We start from the raw sequence: 20,754 nt of genomic DNA, 5'->3' as shown, positions 1-20,754 counted from the left end.
CAACATGATCTCGATGCCGCCCGTATCCGTATGTACACACGCTCCGGATGGATGGAAGGGTGTATTAATAATGTATGAATGTGTTCTTTGATACTTCTGATCCATCAGGACACGCGTCAATATAGATTTGAGTTTGCGACTCGGTAGCAGTCTGGTAAGATTGTGGAATTGTTGCCAGTGCCAGTTAATTCCAGCTTGCATAACTACCGTTTTGATTGTCCCCATAAGGTGTGATCCGTGCAAGACACCAAACAAATCTCACCAGCCTCACCGAGAGGATGAGTTACAGCTTACAAACAAGCTCGGGCACACTGACGCACAAGGCACCCTAGACCTTGATGGGTATGAGGGAACCAGGGAGCTAACAGCTCAGCGCTAGAGATAGAGAGAAAGAGAGAGAGAGTAAGGTAAGAGACTGATACAGAATCGGAAAACAAAATCAGAATGTATGAACAAATGTACAACGAGCTGGGTTGGAATGGGTTGAGTTGGGTTGGGTTGTGTTTACTCTGCAGGCTGTAGGCTTTGTGGTTTTTGCGGTTACCGGAAAGAAACTGAGCCGCTGTGGGTGTAAACACACACAAAAATGCACCATGCCATACACAATCAAAGCGGAACCGAAAGGTTTCGATTACACCTATTCGAATCCACACCACCGCCAATCAATCTTATCAAATGCCGGTACCGACTGTAAGCAAATAGTCCTCACGCGCAAAAAATACTCTCTACATCCACACACAAACGAAATAACACACACACACATTAAAAGAAGTCTCATAAAATTGTACACTGCAAAAAAAAAGTACGTACAAGAAAAACGTGCAAACACGCACGCGTGCGCTCCCACGAACGATGCGAGTCAACAACAATCGTGCGTCTCCATCGGATTAATCTGTTGGGCGGCCGATGCGAAGTAACGAAGCGGCGTCAGGGATGTTGGGCAGCATTACGTACCTAGTGTTTCCTGTGTTCCCACATGTGTGTGTGTGTGCGCGAGTGTGAAGTATGTATATGGTGTGCCCATCGCGACGCAAGATAGAAAGATACTCGTGGATCCTCTTCACGCGTATCCCCGATATCGCACATTGCCACATTGGTGTGTGTGTGTGTTTTTTTATTGTTATCTTTACCACCCCATCCCATCCCATCCCTGCCCCATTCACACACACACACACGTACACACTCTCACTCTCTTGTAGTACAGCGAAGCAAAAAAGAGCAATTCAAACACAACGCTGTTCAGTGATGCGTTCACCTCGCCTCGATTGGGTTAGTCGGTCGGATTTGTCGGTTGGATGGTTGCGTTCGGCCGCGTGGTACCTTCATTCAGTCGAGGAGCGCCGAGCTGTTCGAATCTTTTGCCGGAACCCGCGTACGTTGTTGTTGTTGCCTCAGGGAGGGCAGCAGAGCAAACGACAGAGAGTCGTGTCTTGGTGGGTGGTGAACAACGCGATCACGATCATCCGCGATCGGTGCAGAATGTGCGCTCAGTGCTGATGTTGCTGTGTTATTGTGCATGTTATTTCTTAATACAGTGTACAGGGTGTGATTGTTTGTTTTGTTTTGTTCTCTGTTGGCCTTCTTCTGGCCTACTTCTTCTGGAAAGTGACAAGGACAACCGCGACACATGCTGATGATGTGGTGTGGATAAAAATAAATGGTATCTGGCATTCGGTAACCGGGATCTTACGGCCGATGTGTGATCTTAACGTATGCTTTCTTTTCATTGCAGATCGTTTTGTGGTGGAAATTTTTTAGTGACGCTTCTGAATCTGGCACTGGATCATAATCCTTCCTCGTGCCTGTCGAACGTAGCTTTATGTCGTCATCTTCTTTCGGGCGTGCCAGAGCCAGCGTTTCATCTCCAGTCAGCCGATAGGAGAGATCCATAATTCATCCATTCCTTCCTTCAAGGGCACGTTTACGTTTCGCTCCGGTGAAAGATTTGTTTTTTTTTTTTGGGTGCCTTCTAGGCACCTTCCGGACTTCAAAGCGCTGGCAGATGAGAATGTTCTTATCTTTAATTTTTGTGTTGTTTTCTCGGTCGCATCATCCATCCATCCAACTCAGAGCTTAAAGCGACTGGCCAGGCACAGCTCTCCGGGCCTCAAGTATCTTGGAGACGATGAGACGGTTGTTTTTGTACCTTGTTGGGGATTTTCTCTCTGTTAGTATGGTGGTGATAATTGTGTTTGATTCATAAATTACATCCCTCGGTTTGAGGTGGTCTGTGAACGATTTTCAGCAAAATATCCAACGATGATAGTGTTTCCGAGGGTTTTGAATGTGAATTTGTGTGAGTGTTCTCGTGTGGTTTTGTTGACGTGAATTAACGATGTTTGTTTGTCTAACCTTTCGCTAGAGTTAATGACGAACAAAGTATCTTCCTGTATAACGGAAATCTAAAAACAAAGATCCTTAAAGTGATTGTGTCTTCAACAATAAAAATGGGATAAGAAATTGGTAAAAAGTTTCCATAAGTGTTAAAGTGAATCAATCTTCAGTCTCTCCCACAGGTTACAGTGAAACTTTTTGCTTTAAACCCTCCCAACCCGACATCAGTGCCAATATTGTTGCCAAACCATTCCGTTCCGCACTAGCGAAACATCTGTTGCAAAACTATTTATCAGTGCCGTGCCCGTGTCGTGTCTGAAAACACCTGATAACGTTTAGTGTGACCACTTAACGGAGACTGGAGAACGGATCAGGAAGTGTACGATCGACGACACTATTGCCGACCATCATAGCGCCATATTGCACTCGATTTGTAACGCGTTTCCTGTGGATGCCTCACCGAACGATTCGCGTACGGTCAATCGTTGGCGAACCTCTACCGAATTCGATTTACGCGATCAAAAGCCGCTGGAAAGCAGAGCCAAATCGTATTACCTCAAATCCGAGCTTCAGCCTGGTGCAACGTGGCGGTGCCGTTACTGTCCCGTCCCGAAGATCGAAGGTTAAAGCCAACCGGAAACCGGAAGTGCAGTGGTAGAGAGCGGGAGTGAGTGAGAGAGTGAGTGTGTGAATCGCCGCCCGAAACACTTTGCTGAACTCCAAATTGAAACGGCAAAAAAGGTAAGCAGTTCCTTTTGGTTGAGGCAAAAATCTTGAAAGTGTTGTGCCAGGAAAGCATTTCTACCGCTGTGTGTCGTGTGGAAACATACAGCAACGTTACTAATTAATAGCGTATTAGCGTAAAAGTTGACAAAATATCCGGTTATCAAAGCCATCATCATCACCAGTTCCAGTGCTCAACAAAACTGAGCAAAGCAATGCTGAGCATCCCGCGTTTAGCGACGACCGTTTGGGTTCTGTGCGATGGTGCGAATTTCTCGCTAGCTTTGGAAGTGCTAATTAGCAGCTGTATTACGCGGAAAGGTGCAGTGACATTCACGAGGCATCTGTAAATATCCGGCCGAAGAGTATCGGCCGCAGTAGCGGAGGATTGCGATATGTTGAGCTTTCGGACGAAATACTCGATCGTGAGCACAGAATGGCGCATTGCATTGTAGGTTGGCGGGGTAATTGAAGGCGCGTCGCCTTTTGCTCGCTACTTTTGGTGAAACGACATAATCGACCTACATTACATTAGATGGCAACGGCGAGTCCGAATACGCCGGAAAGAAGCACCAAACAGCGTCGTAGCGATCGCAGCGATTTCTGTTGATCTCATTTAGGGAGCTGTATAATTATTGGCCGTTTAAATTAAGCTCACTTTGCACCACGGTGGCACTAAATTAATGCCATAAATGATCTCATTTGAACTTCGCATTTGCCATCGACGCGATCTGATCGCGACTGATCGCGATAGACGTTTCGTTTTGTTTTCGGACAGCTCTCTTTTAACTCTCGGCGTGTACGGTGGGCGCGCGCTCGCGCGGCCATAAATCAAATCAGGCTGACCCACAACCAGCAGATAAAAACCACCAACTATTCGCGTACGGGTTTGCACAAACACTCGTGACATCCGCGCGAACGATCGTGCGTTCGCTGGGCTGGGAACGATCGTACGATCAAGGTGCCCGGTTCTCCGAGCGCCTTCGAACCGCATCGATCTCGTGTCTTTCCATCGGCGGCTATCCGACCGAGGTTATGGCCACCGGGTAGCGCATACTGGTTCGGCCCGACGACCTGACCGCCGACCGATGACCGGTCTCTGCCATGTTTGGTCATATTGTCCACCACCCATCCATCCTTCCCGCCACCGTCGCCGACCAGCGTGAGCTAGACCGAGTCGGCCATTTGCGGTACTTACTTGCCTTCCTTTCCATTGACATCGAGGTACGATTGGGGCGAAGGTTGCACATTGCGCGGCGTATGTTTACTTCGTCGACCTACCTTTCAAACGACGTCTACGTTCCTTGATCCTTTATCTCTCTTTCTCGCATCCTTCTCTATGTAAAAACCTTTCTTTCCGAAACCAAGCGTGCATGCACATTTTATGTCTTTCGCCCCCATGAGCCGCATCAGTCGCATGATGCGGACACCCTGTTTTTAGATGTTGTGCTACCGCTACTAGCCGCATGGATTACGCGTGGTGGCCTCTTTTCTTCGAACGATGAGCCACCGAATCGAATCTCACCGCCAGCCCAGCATGAAATGTACACAAACAAACCGGCAAGGCGATTAACGCTTATGCGACATAAATTAGCCCCTTGCAAGAGACCGTGCGGAGCAGCGTCGGAGGTGTGAGAAATGGATTGGTCTTGAAATCTGATTAGCAGCATGTGTGCCTACCCTACCTGCGAAAAGAAGCCGTGAATCAATCGATCGATCGATCGATCAAAGTTTATCCATCAATTTGAAGCTTCGCCTCGCCAGCCTATTTCCAGCGCTAGGACACGGGTCGCGAGCGATGGTTTTTCGCTTGCCGGACACGCATTTTGCGTGCTCTGTTCTTTCGGCTGGCCTTGGGGCCTGAGACATGAAAACAATAACACAACGTCTGGCACGATAACGCCACGATTGCAAAGCTGATGACGACGACGGCGATGATGATGATCCAGTGCTTTTTTTTCGGTCAGAACGCTACCATAAGACAGGTTTTTGGGAAGATGGGGCGGATCGTATCGCGTTGTCGTCGACGGACAGACGTTCACGGAAAAACAAATCTTCGCTACGGTTTGTTTGCACGTGCGTAAATTACACTTAACGAAGATATTTATGGTACGCAATGTGCCACACTTTGGCCCTGTGTGTTTTCTGTCCATTATTCCCTACTCTGTGTAGGGATTTTCTTGTGTCTGGGTGTGTGTGTGCATATCTGCCGCCGTTCATCATCGCCGTCGTGATGGGGTCGAAAGTGTGTTAAAACAGTTAATTTAGACCGACTTGTTCTGTCCCCCGTGTGCAACAAACAAGGGTCACACTATCGTGCGAGTGAGTTTCGGTAATGATATTCGCCCCATTTAATGTCACGGACAAAAGTGATTTAAAGATGAGAGCCAAATTAATTCCCCTTAAAAAAGAAGTGCCTTCAAAATCTATTTTTGGTAGGTGGCCACCTTTGTTGTCAAATTTCTTGGAATGATGCATGTTTCCTGGCCTTCAGTACAAATTAGATTGTTTTGTCTGAGATATAACCATCCTGTAACTTTCATTATACAATCAAACGAGCTTGCAACACGTGAGACATACAGGGTTTCGATCCATATGATGGAAGTTTTGATTCATTCCATCGTCTGTCAATCCATTTTCCCGGAAATTCTTTCGGACGCATCAACGCCATCACTCCATCTCAATTTGGGCCTACCACGACTCCTCTGTCCGTGTGGACGGCCTAAAAGGACGGCTGGGTCGTCCAGTGTCTTTCTCATGCCCACCGCAGCCTGGTGAGTCTAATTCGCTGTACGCTGGAAGATGATCTGTACAGCTCGTAGAGCTCGTTATTGTAGGGGCTCCTCCATTATCCTTCCGCGCATACGGGGCCAAAAATCCTTCTGAGCATCTTCCTCCCGAACGCGACTAAGAGGGTTCCGTCAGTTTTGGACAGTTTCCATGTATCAGAGGTTCGTCCATCGCGACAGGCATTTTGAGTGGAACCATAGAACCATTCCATGGAACCATATCATTCATATTACATTATTTATAATTGTTACTATATGTTTTAATAATAACTTCCTCAATATAAAATTGATTTCAAGCTTCCACAGTCGAATGGCATACTTCCCTTAATCGAATGTAGCATTCCACTGTATGATTGCAAATATCCACAACGCGACTGCAATATTACACTATACAGTTCAAACGTTCCATCGAGTGATTCAAAAGTTCCATTATATGAATGGAAACCCTACAAAACTAAAAAAAAACAGTTCAATGTAACCGAGCGCATGGCGCAAGACTTCTCCTCGTACAGGCGCTAAACAAACGGACTAACTACGCGGCAGATGGTTGTCGATTGCTTGTGCTTGCACATACCCACCCCAGTCCCGCGCATGGACATGGCGCAATAGTAGTCGAGTGTATATGCGTCTATGCGTACGAGCTCGGTGCGCTGTAAAGATCATGTCGGACCCATACTCTCCTCAAGATCATCCCGCCAGATTGTGTCCGATCGTCGGTGGGGGTAACAAAGAGCGAGAGCGACGGAGCAAACTGTGTGGATTACCCTAATCGCACGATAACAATCAGTAACCACCCCCAGCCACCACTCTCTCCCCTCCAATAACATTGTTGCTTGCAGCTACACCGGAACTGGTGTTGAGACGCTCGAGCGAAGTTGCATTTAATCGATGCACTTTTGTTGCAAGATAGCCAATTTTGACTCACGTGAACAAACCAGCAAAACACCAAACAGTGGTGCAAAACAGGAGTGATGACTTTTCAATCTTTTTTTCTATTACATTTCGTTTGTTGTGCTGTCGTTTGCAAGCAATCAATGGAGCCTGCTAACTGAATCTGGTTGACCTAAATATTCTTTTTCTTCACGAAAGCACAAATTCGGGAAAATCTGTTCGTTTGTCTGTTGTTACGTTGAAAATTTGGCGTTGGGTTCGGGAGCGGTCGGCGGGTACAGCCTCGTAAGCAGTGGAGTCACCCCAGCTGTTGCGAGATGGAATTCGCTGATCGCTTTTGAATCCGATGTTGACTTGGTCGATCACGGGCTGTGTCATTGCTGGGAACATTGCACGCAGAAAAAATCCTTGTTTGTACTGTCCAAATAACAGGTTTGTTGTTTTTTTCAGTGCGGACCCATAATAGATCCGCACAAAAAAAACCCACAACATACACACACAATAGAAATGGACAACAACCACCTATCTTTCGTGCACAATATGGCAAATAACTAGAAGGAAATGCCTAGTTAATTTCTGTTATACTTGTCTTTTTGGTGCGGTGGTGACAATACGGCATCGGACCGCCATATTTAAGAAATAATAATTACGTTGAAAATTAAAGACTCATTAAGACAACGCTAATCAGTTTGCAACGCATTGGTGTGCAAATTTGAACAAATGGCAGTAAAAGCTAAGTGTGTTTCAAAAATACTGGCCAAACAGTTTGGCAGCGTTCCAGTTACGGGGACTCTCTGTGCGAAGAGGGACATGGAACCGCATTCTATTGTCTTGGGACAATCACTAATCGGTGGCTGGTTTTAAAAGCTTCCAGAATTGGTGGAGGACGGTATGAACGATGTGGCTTATTGCTAGCTGTGCCGGGAAGTATGCAGAAAACTGCATTCACCGGCTTGGGCTTAAGCAATATGTATACCGTAGCAGTGGAATTATATCCAACGACAACTCATTGCTTCCAATCAAATATGCTTTTGGCACACATGTGCTAGATGTGTCCTAGTGGAGGGGTTTTGGTATAATATTAGGCAAAATTTATGAAGGGGTTTTGGGAAACCTATTGTAGTGTCCCTTGGTGTCCTTTCTTGCAATGTCCCTTTCCCTTTGGCTTCGCCGATCATGTGTGGAACGTGCGTTGGGATTCGGTCCACGATGTTGTAGCTAAACAGATGATTCCAAATATTGCTTTTGCAGCTATTTTTGTGGAACAGCACGACACAAGCTCAACATTCCAGAACGGTAAAACATTGCTTAACTTTCCCATCGTTCTGGCTCTCATTCTAGCGTCCTTGACATCATCGTGGGATAACGGGGACAGCAGCCACCGTAGATGCCTGGCGTTATCAAAGCTCAAAGAACGCGGTGGTCACTCGAGTGAACCAGTGTGCTATCGGTTTTGCATCCGCTTCATGGTTAACATAAACCGGCCACGTCAGCATCCCGCCCGACGGTTTGGTATTGAGCATCTCAACCATCAACAGCAACTTTCGAGCGATCGATGAAGTGTAAGTGCTGCCTGTACGAATTTATTTAAATACCGTACAATTTCTCATAATGGTAGCAGCATTGAGCTATCCTCAACAGTAAGGTCACTCATAAAGAAAGAGGCCCTTCTTTCCATAGTTCCTCGCATGCGATAAAAGCAACGCACCTTACCGCATTAAAAGCGAGATAGATCGCCTAGTAGCGCCCGTAGGTGTTTATAGAAATCGTAAACTTCCAAGTGTGTGGAACGACAAGTGTCGTACCGCTTGGCTCCGGCAAGCCAAGTGATACGGTAAAAATTTTATTACACGCGGCAATTGTTATTCGCCTCGCTAGATAGCAGCGAAGCAAATGGGGTAAGGTGAGCGATACACAAACCCAACGATGGGACGCTCTTATCGCGACTGGAATCGTTTGTTATCTTTTTCAATTATTTCACCTTATAGTGGCTCGAGTCCTCTGTAGTGACTCTTCTGCGGGTAAGACGCGCGGGGACAAAATCGAAATGGAAACCGCGCGTGATAGGATTGATTTGGTGATAAGCGAGTCTTTTTTGCTATATTTCGAACATTCACCGTGTGGCTGTGATTTAATTTCCAACCTGATATTAAACTTTTCCATTCCGGCAGCTAAGGTACAGACGAGCTTTAGACAGAATGCGTCATCGATTGGGCGATGGGGACGATCGACAACGAACCCGGTAACCATACCCGGCAGTACGGCCAGCGGAACGGCTGAGGGATACAGCTACACGCTGACCGGCAGTCCTAGCCCTCCGCACAGTCCTCCCATCAATATGCCACCACCGATACCGCCCCGACCTGTGATACGACAGTCCAGCTTCACCAAGATAGGGTACATGATCAATACGGCCGTCAATGGAACGAAAAAGCAATTCAGCAGCGGTAGTAGCAGCAACAGCAGCAGTAGTAACAGTGGTAAGTAATGCCATTTCTTAATCGACTGTTGTACACGTGCTGCGATAACTTGTTCAAGATAATTTTGTGCTCCTTTATTGAAGATATCAAATGCTTCTACCTAATCTAAGGTATTTCTTGGGTAACTTAAATGTAAAATTACTTAAAAGGATCTTTATAAATTCTGGCACTTTTCTCGTTGAACTTAAAAAAAGGGATTAAGTGGGGTTTAGCTCTATGTCATGTCTATTTAAAGTGAAAATTTGACATACGCCTTGTAGTCAAACTTAAATTTGCCAAAGTTAGACAAATCTGATGGAATTTGAACCAATTATCACAAGGAGGACAAATTACAACATTTGTTAAATTCACATTCAACTCAATACACTACATTTTTGACTTGGAAATTGTTGTGGAATTACTTAACTGTTCGAAATTGTAGCAAGCAATTCTCGCAAGTCGGTGGACAATTTGTAGTTCCAGAAAATTTTGGTTGATCAAACTTTGTAAATGATCAGAGATTCCCTTCATGAATATTCAGCAACACTCGAACGATTTTTGGCAATCGTGATAAATATAAACTCGGATCAACGTACAAATTTTACATGTTGGAAAAGTTAAATAAATCTTCACAACACACCCAACGACTCTCCTACATTTGAAACACGACGTTACTTGGGTACTAACCGTCGTTTTGAATTTTTCGCCAATTCCATCTGACTTCGGAGCGGAGTTGCTCAACCCTGGCCTCGTTTTGTAAGTTGGGTACGCGCAACTTTTGACAGCTGCACTTGGCATTCGCTTCTTCCTATTTTCATCGTGTTTGTTGGAGCTTGGTTGGTTGGTGCCGTGTATTCGCGTTTTCTCTCGACATTTTCCGTAGTATCAGTAGCCCTCTACGCAAATACAACGAAACGCATCGAAAGTGGTCCGTGTCACGAGTTTTCAGTTGCCCACGACAAAAGCCGTGGAGTCGGGTCGCAAATTTCGTAGGTTTTTTTTTGCTTTCTGTCACTGTGCTTCTACCTTCTCCAGACTACGCGGACCATTCTAGCAGCTGAGCCTGTGTGTGCGCGCGCGTATATTTATGTGTGTGTGTGTGTGTGCGTATATGACAGTGTGCAATGGTGGCTGCCGTGCAAACTTCTCGCAGAAAGAAGAACGCTGTTGAGAGTTTGGTCGGTCGGTCGTTTTTTTCGCCGTGCGAATATCCCGCATCCGTATGACACACGATGTGCGCTGTTCCCTGTGCCGTGTGATCTATGTGAGAAGAAGTTAGAGGGTTCTTTTTTGCGTTTGCTTCACGCCAAAAACACATCATCATTAATTTGTTACCCTGTACGATTTCCACGACGGCGGCGGCAAGAAGCAGTGATCGATTTTGGCAAATACCGCATTGGTAATGAAAAGCCTTTGCGAAACATTGTCACGGTGTGTAACCGAGTCGAGAGTTTCCAAGTGGTTGTTATTTGGCTAGTGGCGACATTCGCGAATCCTGTGTAGCGCTTCCGAATCCTGGAGCCTGTCGCACGCTGCTGCGCGGTGGTGGCAGTAGGCAGTGCGAATGGTCGAAATGTGCATTTGAGTCCACTACAGACACACACACACAGGCAAACACACGGGAAGATAACCATCGTTTGCTTAGATGATTAGAACGGGCACAGCAGCGGAGAAAAGTGTGTATAGTTATAGGTGTGTTGTTACTTCTCCTATTCTTCTTTGCCTTTTCCCGTCTCAAATCTAATCATACGATGGTCGGATCCAGAGGATCTCCGTTCCTGTGGGATGTGGTGGTGCGTTTGGCGTAGTTTAGTGGAGATTTTCAAAGATATGATTGGTGGGTGGTGGTTCCGCTGTACCTAATGATGATGATGATGATGGTCAGCAAATTTTAACCATACTCGGAAGCGAGTCGACCTTGCTGCAGGACGGTGGTGTGTAGAAAAGTAAGCTGTCACACTCACCCTAGCTTATCGCCGCGGAGTGCGTACTATGTGTGTGAGTGTGTGCGTTTCGCGTAGCATCTTGGAAGACACATTTAGACAGAGCGTGTGATACGGTGCGGCGGTGTATTTGGCTGGATTTCTTACAGCATGTGGGTCATTTATGGGCTATTCCTTGGGCAGGAATCGGTGAAAAAGCGTCCGCTTTAAATTGCGTCCTTTTTGGCGATGTTGTAACTCCAGATGCGGTAGTAGTGCGCGGTCGTGTTTCTAAAAGGGTGGCCGTACACAAAAGTGTTGAGGTGTGTGATAGCAACTCATCTAATACAGCGATATTTTTATGTCGATTGGTTTTCTTATTTCCCCTGTTACCATCAGATTACTCTGCTGGTTTAGATGTGACCTAGTTGTTCCCATTTGTGTGAAGTTGAAGTGAATACAAAACAAGTGCGCAATATTATTGAAAAACAACACATCGTTCAATCACACGGGCTTTCTGCTTTCTCTATTTACGCTCGCCCAGTGGCTACTACGTTCTACGCCAAAGTGTGCAAATTTCAATCGGCGCTAGTGCAAAATATAGCCTGATTCGTTCTGGCTCTTTAAAAAACAAAAGCTCGTGTTGAAGAAGAAGTATCAATCTACGATCTGCGATAAAGCACATCCTTGTGAATCGGGTGAAAGAAGGAAAACCGCAGTGACAACAATAGTTCGTTCTTGTATATGAAGTCTCTCCCCGGTAGAGGTTGCGACTGGATTTGACATGGCCGGTGAGTGTACATATTTTAGGTAATTTAGTTCAACCGAAAGGGGTGACAGCATAGAACGGAACCGAGTTTTTAGACAAGTGAAAAACATTCAACGAAAGTCTCATCGACCGACCTTTGGTCCTTTGCGTGTGTGACAACAAATGATTCTAACCTCACTTTCAGGATTTTGTTAGCAATGTTCCTGCATGTACGACTGTCTGTCTGTCTGTGTCTGGCTGTGTTGGTTATGCCTGCTGTGCTTTCAGCGCATACTTTGACGTTTGTAGCAGGCCGTCTCTTCCAAAATGCGTCGACCAGATTTGTCAAAGATCTTTTTCCTTACGCTCTGCGCTGCACGATGTAATTTATGAATCGTCGTCGTACTCGTTTGTACATAGCGGCTACAATGAAGCAAAAGAACGGCGAAGGAACAACGTAAATGTTGCTATCACGAACAGACGGGGTTGTGAGTGAGTGTGTGAGTGAGTAAGGGGGGGCAGCATCGGCAGCAGCAGCATGTAAGAAAAAGATGCGTGCTTGCTTTCTTGGTGGTGTGAGTTTCTGCAAAATAAAACGAATAAGAAAACGAATTCGCGCGCTGTGCTGCTTGTGTGTGCGTGTGCTCTAGGAACGGTGTGCTGCTGCTGCCTGTACATGTACACGGTACAGCTTTGCTCGCTGGCTACAGTGACGTAGGACAGGGTTCGTCAACACGTGGTCGGTTGTCATGTTGATTATGGGGGGAAAGCGATAAAAAAAACTGCCGGTAAAAGTGATGCACATGTGTGTGATTTACGAACCTGTGCGGGCAACTTATTTTACTGGTCTTTTACAATGTTCCTTTTTATGTAGTCCATAACGATAGTTGTTGCTAAATATGATCCTAGCCAATGTGGTATGCATTCATGAAAATATAACAGTTTTTATATTTCATTTAGAAACATTACAACATTCTACGAATTTGAAATCGCGATTATTAGTTTAATTTCTTGATTGAAACGGTAGCAATATTGTAGTGGTTCCGGTAAAACACATGTTAGGAGTGGGTATCGAATCCCATCCCGAGTGCTCACGCACTCACGCACAGGACTACATGCTGTTTAATTAAGTAAAGGGGGCTAGAAATATTAGGTCAAGACTTTTTGAAGCGGATGTGTGCAATCTCTTTGTGGAATTTTACTATCATATAATGTCACAGCAGTATTGTGTGGCCGTAAATAGTAACAGAAATTTATTTTATTTTATATATCTAGTATGACGGCTTGGCGGCGTATTGACTAGTAACAGAAATTGATAAGGAACAGCGCGAGGCTTTATCGATGTGAAGTCGGTATACCTAGAATATCTGAAAAATATCCTGGACAATATGGACATTCTTTAACGAAACTCGTTGTCCTTGCTTGAGATGAAGTTGTTCACGAGACAATGACTCATAACCAGCGGCTTACAACGCTAGTCAAAAATCTCTTTTTGACAGTGAACGCATCATCGACCGAACAGCTTCTAACTGACCTCTGAAGCGTTCATGTGAATTACAAGTTTCAATTATTGGAGTACCTTATCCCATAATTCTGTAGTCAAGACGAAGTAGTTACTAATTGTTTAAGAAATCCCTACTTCTTATCGTAAAGCCAGTTGCGGCCGCTTGGTGCTGCTATTTTTGTACAATGCTTCTTGGATACAAAATTCTACGATTATTAATGAGTGAGAAGTCCGTCGTACGTAGCGTTGAACATTTGTATCCGCTAAACCGGCTCAAAAAACCCCTAAACGATTGGCCAGAACCACCAATTGAACCATCCAGGAGAGGAATTTGTGTCCCGTGACTCACTTAAACTTCCATTACGCAGCACCGAATGGGATTAGGTCGATTAAAATCAATACCTTGTGATCTATGCAAAATTTAAACCGTAGCTGCTATTCTCACTGTAGCTAAACACGAGGGTCATCCTTGGCCTTGTTATGGATAGAGGAATAGCTTTGCATGCTTTTAGGATATCGCCTTTTTCTTTACATTTGAAAATGAGGTTGATTCGTCCGCTTTGGCACCAACTCAACTGTGCGGCGATTGTTCAATTAAAATTTACCAAACCCCCATTATGGGGCAATCGGTCGTGCGCACATACTCATGTGAGCACAGACAATGGCACCAATGTTCGCTCGTTGCTTACCCTAAACCGAACCCAATTATGTGCGAATTTTGGGCTTAGAATACATTCCAACGAATTTTCTCCCTATAAGCTCGTAAGATATCTAATGAAAGTCGTACAAATTGTAGCACAGAAACAAGAGTCTGCTGCCTTTTGCCATAAATAAAATCCCAGTGCTTTCTGTACGTACGAATGACCCGACCGTGTAAAACTATCCGCGGAAAAGCAACACAAAAATCGATATAAATGCACAAAACCACCACAACGTTTCTGTGCGACACTCGGATATTACATCCATTGTATCCATTTTTGTTCGTTTTTATGATAGTCTTTTTAAAGGGCTCTTGCTATCCTTTTACTCCTTGCGCTGTATTTAGGGTGTCCTTCGAGTAATGAAGGACCGTCGGAAGACTTTACACTAATTTAAAAAGGATCATTAGAAATTTTTCCTTCTTCGTATCGGTCCCTTTTTGTGTCAAAGCGCATTTATGGACCTTTGCGAAGGGATAAGTCTGTACTGAAGATTCTGGCACACTGCATTACATTAACCAGTGTCATCTAGTACTTGTTCCATGCAGCAGCAACTACAGGTGACATTAATTTCCAATCGATGTCATCCCATTTTATCCATTAATGCACACAGCAAATTGTCGGCTTCCGTCGTCGTTGGGAAGGATGTGCCCTCGGCTCAGAAGTGTCGAGAAGGCACTTGCGTTTGCTGGGAAAGGCCTACAGAATGGAAACGTGATTACGGGAGAGGAGTTTTGTATGTGTGATCATAACGGATAGGAACAGGAAATTCGTAAAATGTTTTTCGACTTGTTCAGTCGCAAATCAGCGTCACCCTTTTGGGGCTGTGGTAGATGATGCTGCCTATGTAGGAACTCACGTTCTGTGGCTGGAAGTGCGGTGGTGCACTTAGTTATTTCTAGACCGTAGCTAACCGTATGATAAGGAAATTTCGGTTACTCAGTTATGCCTGTTGGTGTCACAATCTAATCTTTCACTCACAATCGATGTCCCTTTTTTTTCTTAGATTAAACAACATTAACTGATCGATTATTGTTTCTGCAGAAAAAGCTTTGCTTCATCTAGATAAGAATTGGTAGGACAATCCTAGTAGGAAATGCACTAGTGCCAAATTATTATGGTAAACAATGAAGTGCGTGCTGTTTTCTTGTTGTGAGAGTTTTCTTCAATGGTTCATTAGACCCATCAAGTTCATGCTGTGAGGGAGACTGAGACCACTCTTCATAAAAATAAATTAGATCGATTTTCATAATAATGAACAAACCGCAATTTCTACGTAAACCTTCGATTTTTGAAAGCTAATATCGGGCGGTCCGGTGGCCGAGGCGACAGCGGCGTTGGTCTTCACTCGGCAGCGCCGGGGTTCATATCCCATCCAGACCGCCTCACCGTATGTAAAGCTGACTACTTTACTGCGGGTAAAATTAAGTCACAGAAGGCCAGAAATGACAGGCCGAGATCTCTCGAGGTTGTAGTGCCAAGGAAGAAGAAGAATATCTAAAGATCCTGTGAAGATCGGCAGAAAGTGGTAAAATAGCGATGAGTTTTGTTGCTTTCCATGTGGGGACAGTATGATGTTTCTAGTTCTTCTTAAACGTTATAAATATTAATTTTGGTTTCTTAAGTCGCACACACAGATGCCTGAATAACTGATGTTTGTGTCGTATCTATCAGAGATTATTGCTAGGACATCAAGCAAGAGGAAAATAAGTTTTCAAGTATATTAACTTAATCTCCGTTCCTTTTGGGTGCAACAGAAACATATTCCTACAATTTAGATAACATATGCAATAATATTAACAATATTAGAGCGAAATCTGCTGGTCTTCAGCACAGGAAAACAAAATTATCTTACTTTCTCATTATCTTCATGTTTGTTTCAACTTTATTATATATAAATTGCTAACTCGTATCTTACGTTATCTTTCATCCCATATCACTCACGCTTTCTCTTACTAGGTAATGGCGAAACATCGTGGTGCTTTTCACAGATAAAGGGTGCCCTGGATGATGATGTTACCGAGGCCGACATCATTTCCTGCGTCGAGTTTAATCACGATGGCGAACTTTTGGCCACCGGTGATAAAGGAGGACGGGTTGTTATATTTCAGGTAAGAACATTTCACAGTAGTGCAGTAGTGCTTCATAGTAGAGCACAACAACTATTTGTAACACGTCCGCGACAGTAAACTTTGCCACGCATTATCGTCGCATACGACTAAGGATTCGAAAGTGCTAGCGATACTTGGCGACAGGCAGAGATCGTTTTTTTTTAAACGTCCGTTTATGCTGTTGCTCTGGGTTGAATGGAGTTGGTTTAATTTTATGTAACCAACAAGCTGACATCATGATGCCAAACCGGTCATGTTTCCTTTTCGCTTCCATAATTGTAGCGAGTGAGTAGTGAGCTCAGTGTTTTGATAGAAGCTGTCGTGGTTTTTGCCCGCAGGGAACTTAACATGCAGGAGCTGGAAATCTTAAACCAAGATCGCGCGGATACATACGAAATAGCTTAAACGACGTTCACCAGCGCACACTTTTTTGCGTGTGGTGCAGTTTCGCCCATTTATTTAGTTCAATATTTCTCCGGTATATTATTTGTGTAGAACATGTCATACTATACACTGGGCGAATCAAGAGCAGCACATTAATGGGTTTTGAAAGTATAAGATAAAAATGCTTTACAATGTTGTAGTTTATTAAGTTCATTTTATTGTTCGACAATTTCATTTAAATAAAAAAAATCCAGATAAGGAGATAGGGAGGACTACAAAGTAATGGCGAAACATAAGTAAATAATTTGACAATAACGGCTTCAAGTCGTCATAATTGAAAATAAATAAATAACTCAATAATTTGTAGAAATGTAGGGAACTGAAAAAAATAGCATCACAAATTCGTGAATACGATACTCCAGGATATACTGTGGTGCAATGAAAAGTTGAATCGCAACAAATCGGCCTTACTAACTTGACAAATCATCATAAGCTGATTCGATTCAGCTCGATAGATTAATGCACTTTCTGGTTTATACTTTCATTTACTAATGTTCACCCCCATCTTCCTCTACAGAGAGACCCCTCCTCGAAGGCATCGACACCGCGGCGGGGCGAATACAATGTGTACTCCACCTTTCAATCGCACGAACCAGAGTTTGATTACCTGAAGTCGCTTGAGATCGAGGAGAAGATTAACAAAATCAGATGGCTGAAGCGAAAGAATCAGTCCCACTTTCTGCTCTCGACCAACGACAAAACGATCAAGCTGTGGAAGGTGTCCGAGCGCGACAAGCGCGTCGAGGGGTACAACACGCGGGAGGACAATGGGAGCATTCGCGATCCGGCCTCGATCAATGCACTGCGCGTACCGTCGATCAAACCGATGGATCTGATGGTGGAAGCGTCCCCGCGCCGCATCTTCGCGAACGCACACACCTACCACATCAATTCGATCTCGGTGAACTCTGACCAGGAAACGTACCTGTCGGCGGATGATCTGCGGATCAACCTGTGGCATCTAGAAATTACGGACCAGAGCTTCAACATCGTCGACATCAAGCCGGCCAACATGGAGGAGTTGACGGAGGTGATCACCGCGGCCGAGTTCCATCCGACCGAGTGCAACGTGTTCGTGTACTCGAGCAGCAAGGGTACAATTAGGTTATGTGATATGCGCTCCTCGGCGCTATGCGACCGGCACGCGAAGCTGTTCGAGGAGCCGGAGGATGTGGATATAACAAACAAAAGCTTTTTCCGCGAAATAATCAGTTCGATTAGCGATGTGAAGCTGAGCAACTCCGGCCGCTACATGATCTCGCGGGACTATCTGAGTATTAAGGTGTGGGATTTGCACATGGAAACGAGACCTATCGAAACGTATCCGGTAAGTGGGATGAAGGAGTGTTACCAGTTCCGGCAGGACATCCGGCGTTTAATACGCTGTCTTCTTCTTTTTTTTTTCTTGCCCAGGTTCATGAATACCTCCGTACGAAGCTGTGCTCGCTGTACGAGAATGATTGTATCTTCGACAAGTTCGAGTGTTGCTGGAACGGCAACGATTCGGCAATTATGACCGGCAGTTACAACAACTTCTTCCGCATCTTTGATCGCAACACGAACAAGGACGTCACGCTGGAAGCGTCGCGCGACATCATCAAACCGAAGACGGTGTTGAAACCGCGCAAAGTGTGCACCGGCGGCAAGCGGAAAAAGGATGAGATCAGCGTTGACTGTTTGGCCTTCAACAAGCGGATCCTGCACACTGCTTGGCACCCGCTCGAAAACATCATCGCCGTGGCCGCAACCAATAATTTATTCATATTTCAGGATAAGTTTTAGCCAATAGTAATAGTAGTAGCGAGGATAATTATACATTATTCTAATTGTAATGATGATGATTATAATTATTATTATTACTGAGCTGAGTTTCCTGGGCAGGAAGAGAAGACGGGGGCAGAACGGAGGAAGGGTAGCGTCGTCGCGAGTAGCAAGACGCGCAACATAGCCTGGCATAATACTGTGTAAAGCGGCAAACCGTGCGTGAGTGAAAATCACGATCATTTTCGGAACAGTCAATAATGTACGCGTTTGTGGAGCGAGCGAGCGAGAGAGAAACAGAGACATGCTTAGAACAGAGCTGAACAGTAGTAAGTGAAACAATCAATTGGCTGGAAGAAATAACCCTATGGCCGGGTGTTTCGGTATGACGAATAAGGTTTACTGAAATAGTAGAAAAGCCATACCCTTGTAGCTGGCGATGGGGTTGAATCTTTCCCAGGAGAGAGAGACAGAATGTATGTGTGTATAATAAGTGTGGCCACAACGTTATAGCTAGGATAGACGATGTATGCGAGTGATCCCCGATTTGCTTTAACTTGCGCGCTACATGCTATTGACAAAAGGTGCGAGAATCGGCTTTACACAGTTTACATTTTTGCACGAAAAGATCATCGAAATGTGTCTTTTGGTCTCCTTGACCGATCAGGTCCTGGATCTTTATCCCGTCATGCTCGTCAGCCATATGCTCAGTACGGTAAAATTTTCGATTTTGTTTAGCATGGTTCATTCATTTTGTTTTCTTCATTTGCCATACGGCACTTTCTCTCTTCACGCGTCGTCCCTACATCCGTGGCCTAGTACTAGTAGTCCCAGGAAACAAGCATAAAGCAAGAGCAATCCCCGATCGTTATCTGCCCTTCCCAAGCCAGAACAATAGTATCCCCAGGAGTGTTGGCTTCAGCGGCACGGCGCGGCACTATATACAAACAGAGGAACAATAACTACTGAAACGCCATGCATATGTTTTCGAGTGCGGGTACAATGAATGTGTGTGATTGGGCAAAGGTGAATGGCGAGAGTGCGTGAGATTGTGTGAGTGCGGTGAAGTGTTTGCGCAGCAAGATCAGATAGAAGAAGAAGCACTGCGTGCTTGGAATGATAAGAGTGAGCATGATAAAGGAAGTACATCGTTAATTCTAGATTCTAGTGAAATAAACCAGTTAGGGCGATGTTTTTTTTTTTTCTGGGGGATTGAATGTTTCTAGAGACGGAAATGGAGATGAAAAAAAAAGCATAAACGTGTAAAAAGAACGATAAGCCCCCACCCCCCTAAGTGTGCGTGCGTGCGTGCGCCACGATGATAAGCATCTGGAAAAGCTTTGCACATAGTGAAAAGAAAGGAGAGTATCAACAAAACAAAACAAAAAATGCGAGGAAACGAGGGAAGCCAAACGCAATCACTTGGGGAGGATGAAAGCACGATCATATAGTCAAAATCAGTCCTAAGTTTTGATTCCTTCAGGCATTTTGAGGCATTTTCAACCTGTCAAACTGTACTGTTGCCTATCATCGATTATCACGAAAAGCTATCGTTATCAATGGGGGGAGGTATTACAAAGCAAAAACGAAAAACAAAAACACACATAAAAGATACGGGCATAATTATACATATAAATGAATCACACAGCAAATTGTGTTTCTCAGAACGCGCGTAACAGACGCCCCCCCCCGGGGGGACACATCTCGGACAAACTGAAATCAACGCATCAAAAGGTTAATTAAGGAAGGCTAAGAGAAACTATCGTACTTCGCAGCTCAATAATGGTTAAAGAAAACTGCAAACAATCGGCAGCGGTTGAAACGTAAAGGTTTTGAACGGCGTGTGAAATCGGAATTCAATTACCCTTAGTTGCTTTCAGTTTTTGCTCATTTTCATTTTCAAAATGAAACATGATTGTAAAAAGATAAAAAAAGTGAGCGTGCGTATGTGAAAAACTTGTCACAAACACTCATTTGCCCACCAGGAGCGGGTCGTCTATTCCAATTGTGCATCCTTCCTGAGGGCAAGCAAACAAGCATTGAGATTACAGGACAGCATATTAGCCATTTTTTTTGTTGTTGTTACGTTTTGACTGGCGATGATGTATGAGAGGGTGTGGAAATTGATAGAAGGCAGCGTGTATGAGTTAGTTATTTGCGATATGTGAACAGAAGTAATTGACGTAAATTTCCTTGGCTTGGGAGGACTACAGCATCGGTTGAACAGGGAGCTACATCGGAACGATTGTACCGTCGAAGAACAATCTAAGCACCGAACACCGCAAGCTCTTTGTTCCGAGGAATCGAGCGTAATATGAGCTAAAGAAACTGCTGCGATCCAGAAAAAATGCACACTACGATGGATCTCCT

At 44.7% G+C, this 20,754-nt stretch overlaps 1 protein-coding gene across 8 annotated transcripts; it reads left to right on the top strand.

Annotated features, from left to right (window-relative positions):
• The first annotated feature begins 1,294 nt into the window (after window positions 1-1,294).
• Window positions 1,295-20,715, top strand: LOC118503289 (protein phosphatase PP2A 55 kDa regulatory subunit). 8 transcript variants are annotated; one of them, XM_036036379.1, is made up of 7 exons: window positions 1,295-1,433; window positions 2,517-3,075; window positions 8,079-8,299; window positions 8,909-9,217; window positions 16,028-16,179; window positions 17,141-17,950; window positions 18,037-19,765. In XM_036036379.1, exons 3-7 carry the CDS (start codon window positions 8,293-8,295, stop codon window positions 18,403-18,405), a joined length of 1,647 nt encoding a protein of 548 aa, XP_035892272.1. In that variant the 5' UTR covers window positions 1,295-1,433; window positions 2,517-3,075; window positions 8,079-8,292; the 3' UTR covers window positions 18,406-19,765. The 8 variants fall into 8 exon arrangements, with proteins under 8 accessions (XP_035892272.1, XP_035892271.1, XP_035892274.1 ...); XM_036036378.1 differs by having other exon boundaries at window positions 1,302-1,433; window positions 2,505-3,075; XM_036036381.1 differs by having other exon boundaries at window positions 1,308-1,433; window positions 2,505-3,075; window positions 8,914-9,217.
• Window positions 20,716-20,754: the final 39 nt, after the last annotated feature.

This window comes from Anopheles stephensi, chromosome 2 (genome assembly GCF_013141755.1).
Source record: "Anopheles stephensi strain Indian chromosome 2, UCI_ANSTEP_V1.0, whole genome shotgun sequence".
Taxonomy (NCBI): Eukaryota; Metazoa; Arthropoda; class Insecta; order Diptera; family Culicidae; genus Anopheles; species Anopheles stephensi.
Note: the sequence above shows the minus strand (reverse complement) of the source record. Positions and strands in the feature narration are given on the sequence as shown.

Bases quoted from the DNA above. Each gene is read 5' to 3' on its own strand.
- LOC118503289 (XM_036036379.1), top strand. The intron at 9,218-16,027 runs GTAAGTAATGCC...TTCTCTTACTAG, and splicing joins CAGCAGCAGTAGTAACAGTG to GTAATGGCGAAACATCGTGG. The intron at 17,951-18,036 runs GTAAGTGGGATG...TTTCTTGCCCAG, and splicing joins GACCTATCGAAACGTATCCG to GTTCATGAATACCTCCGTAC.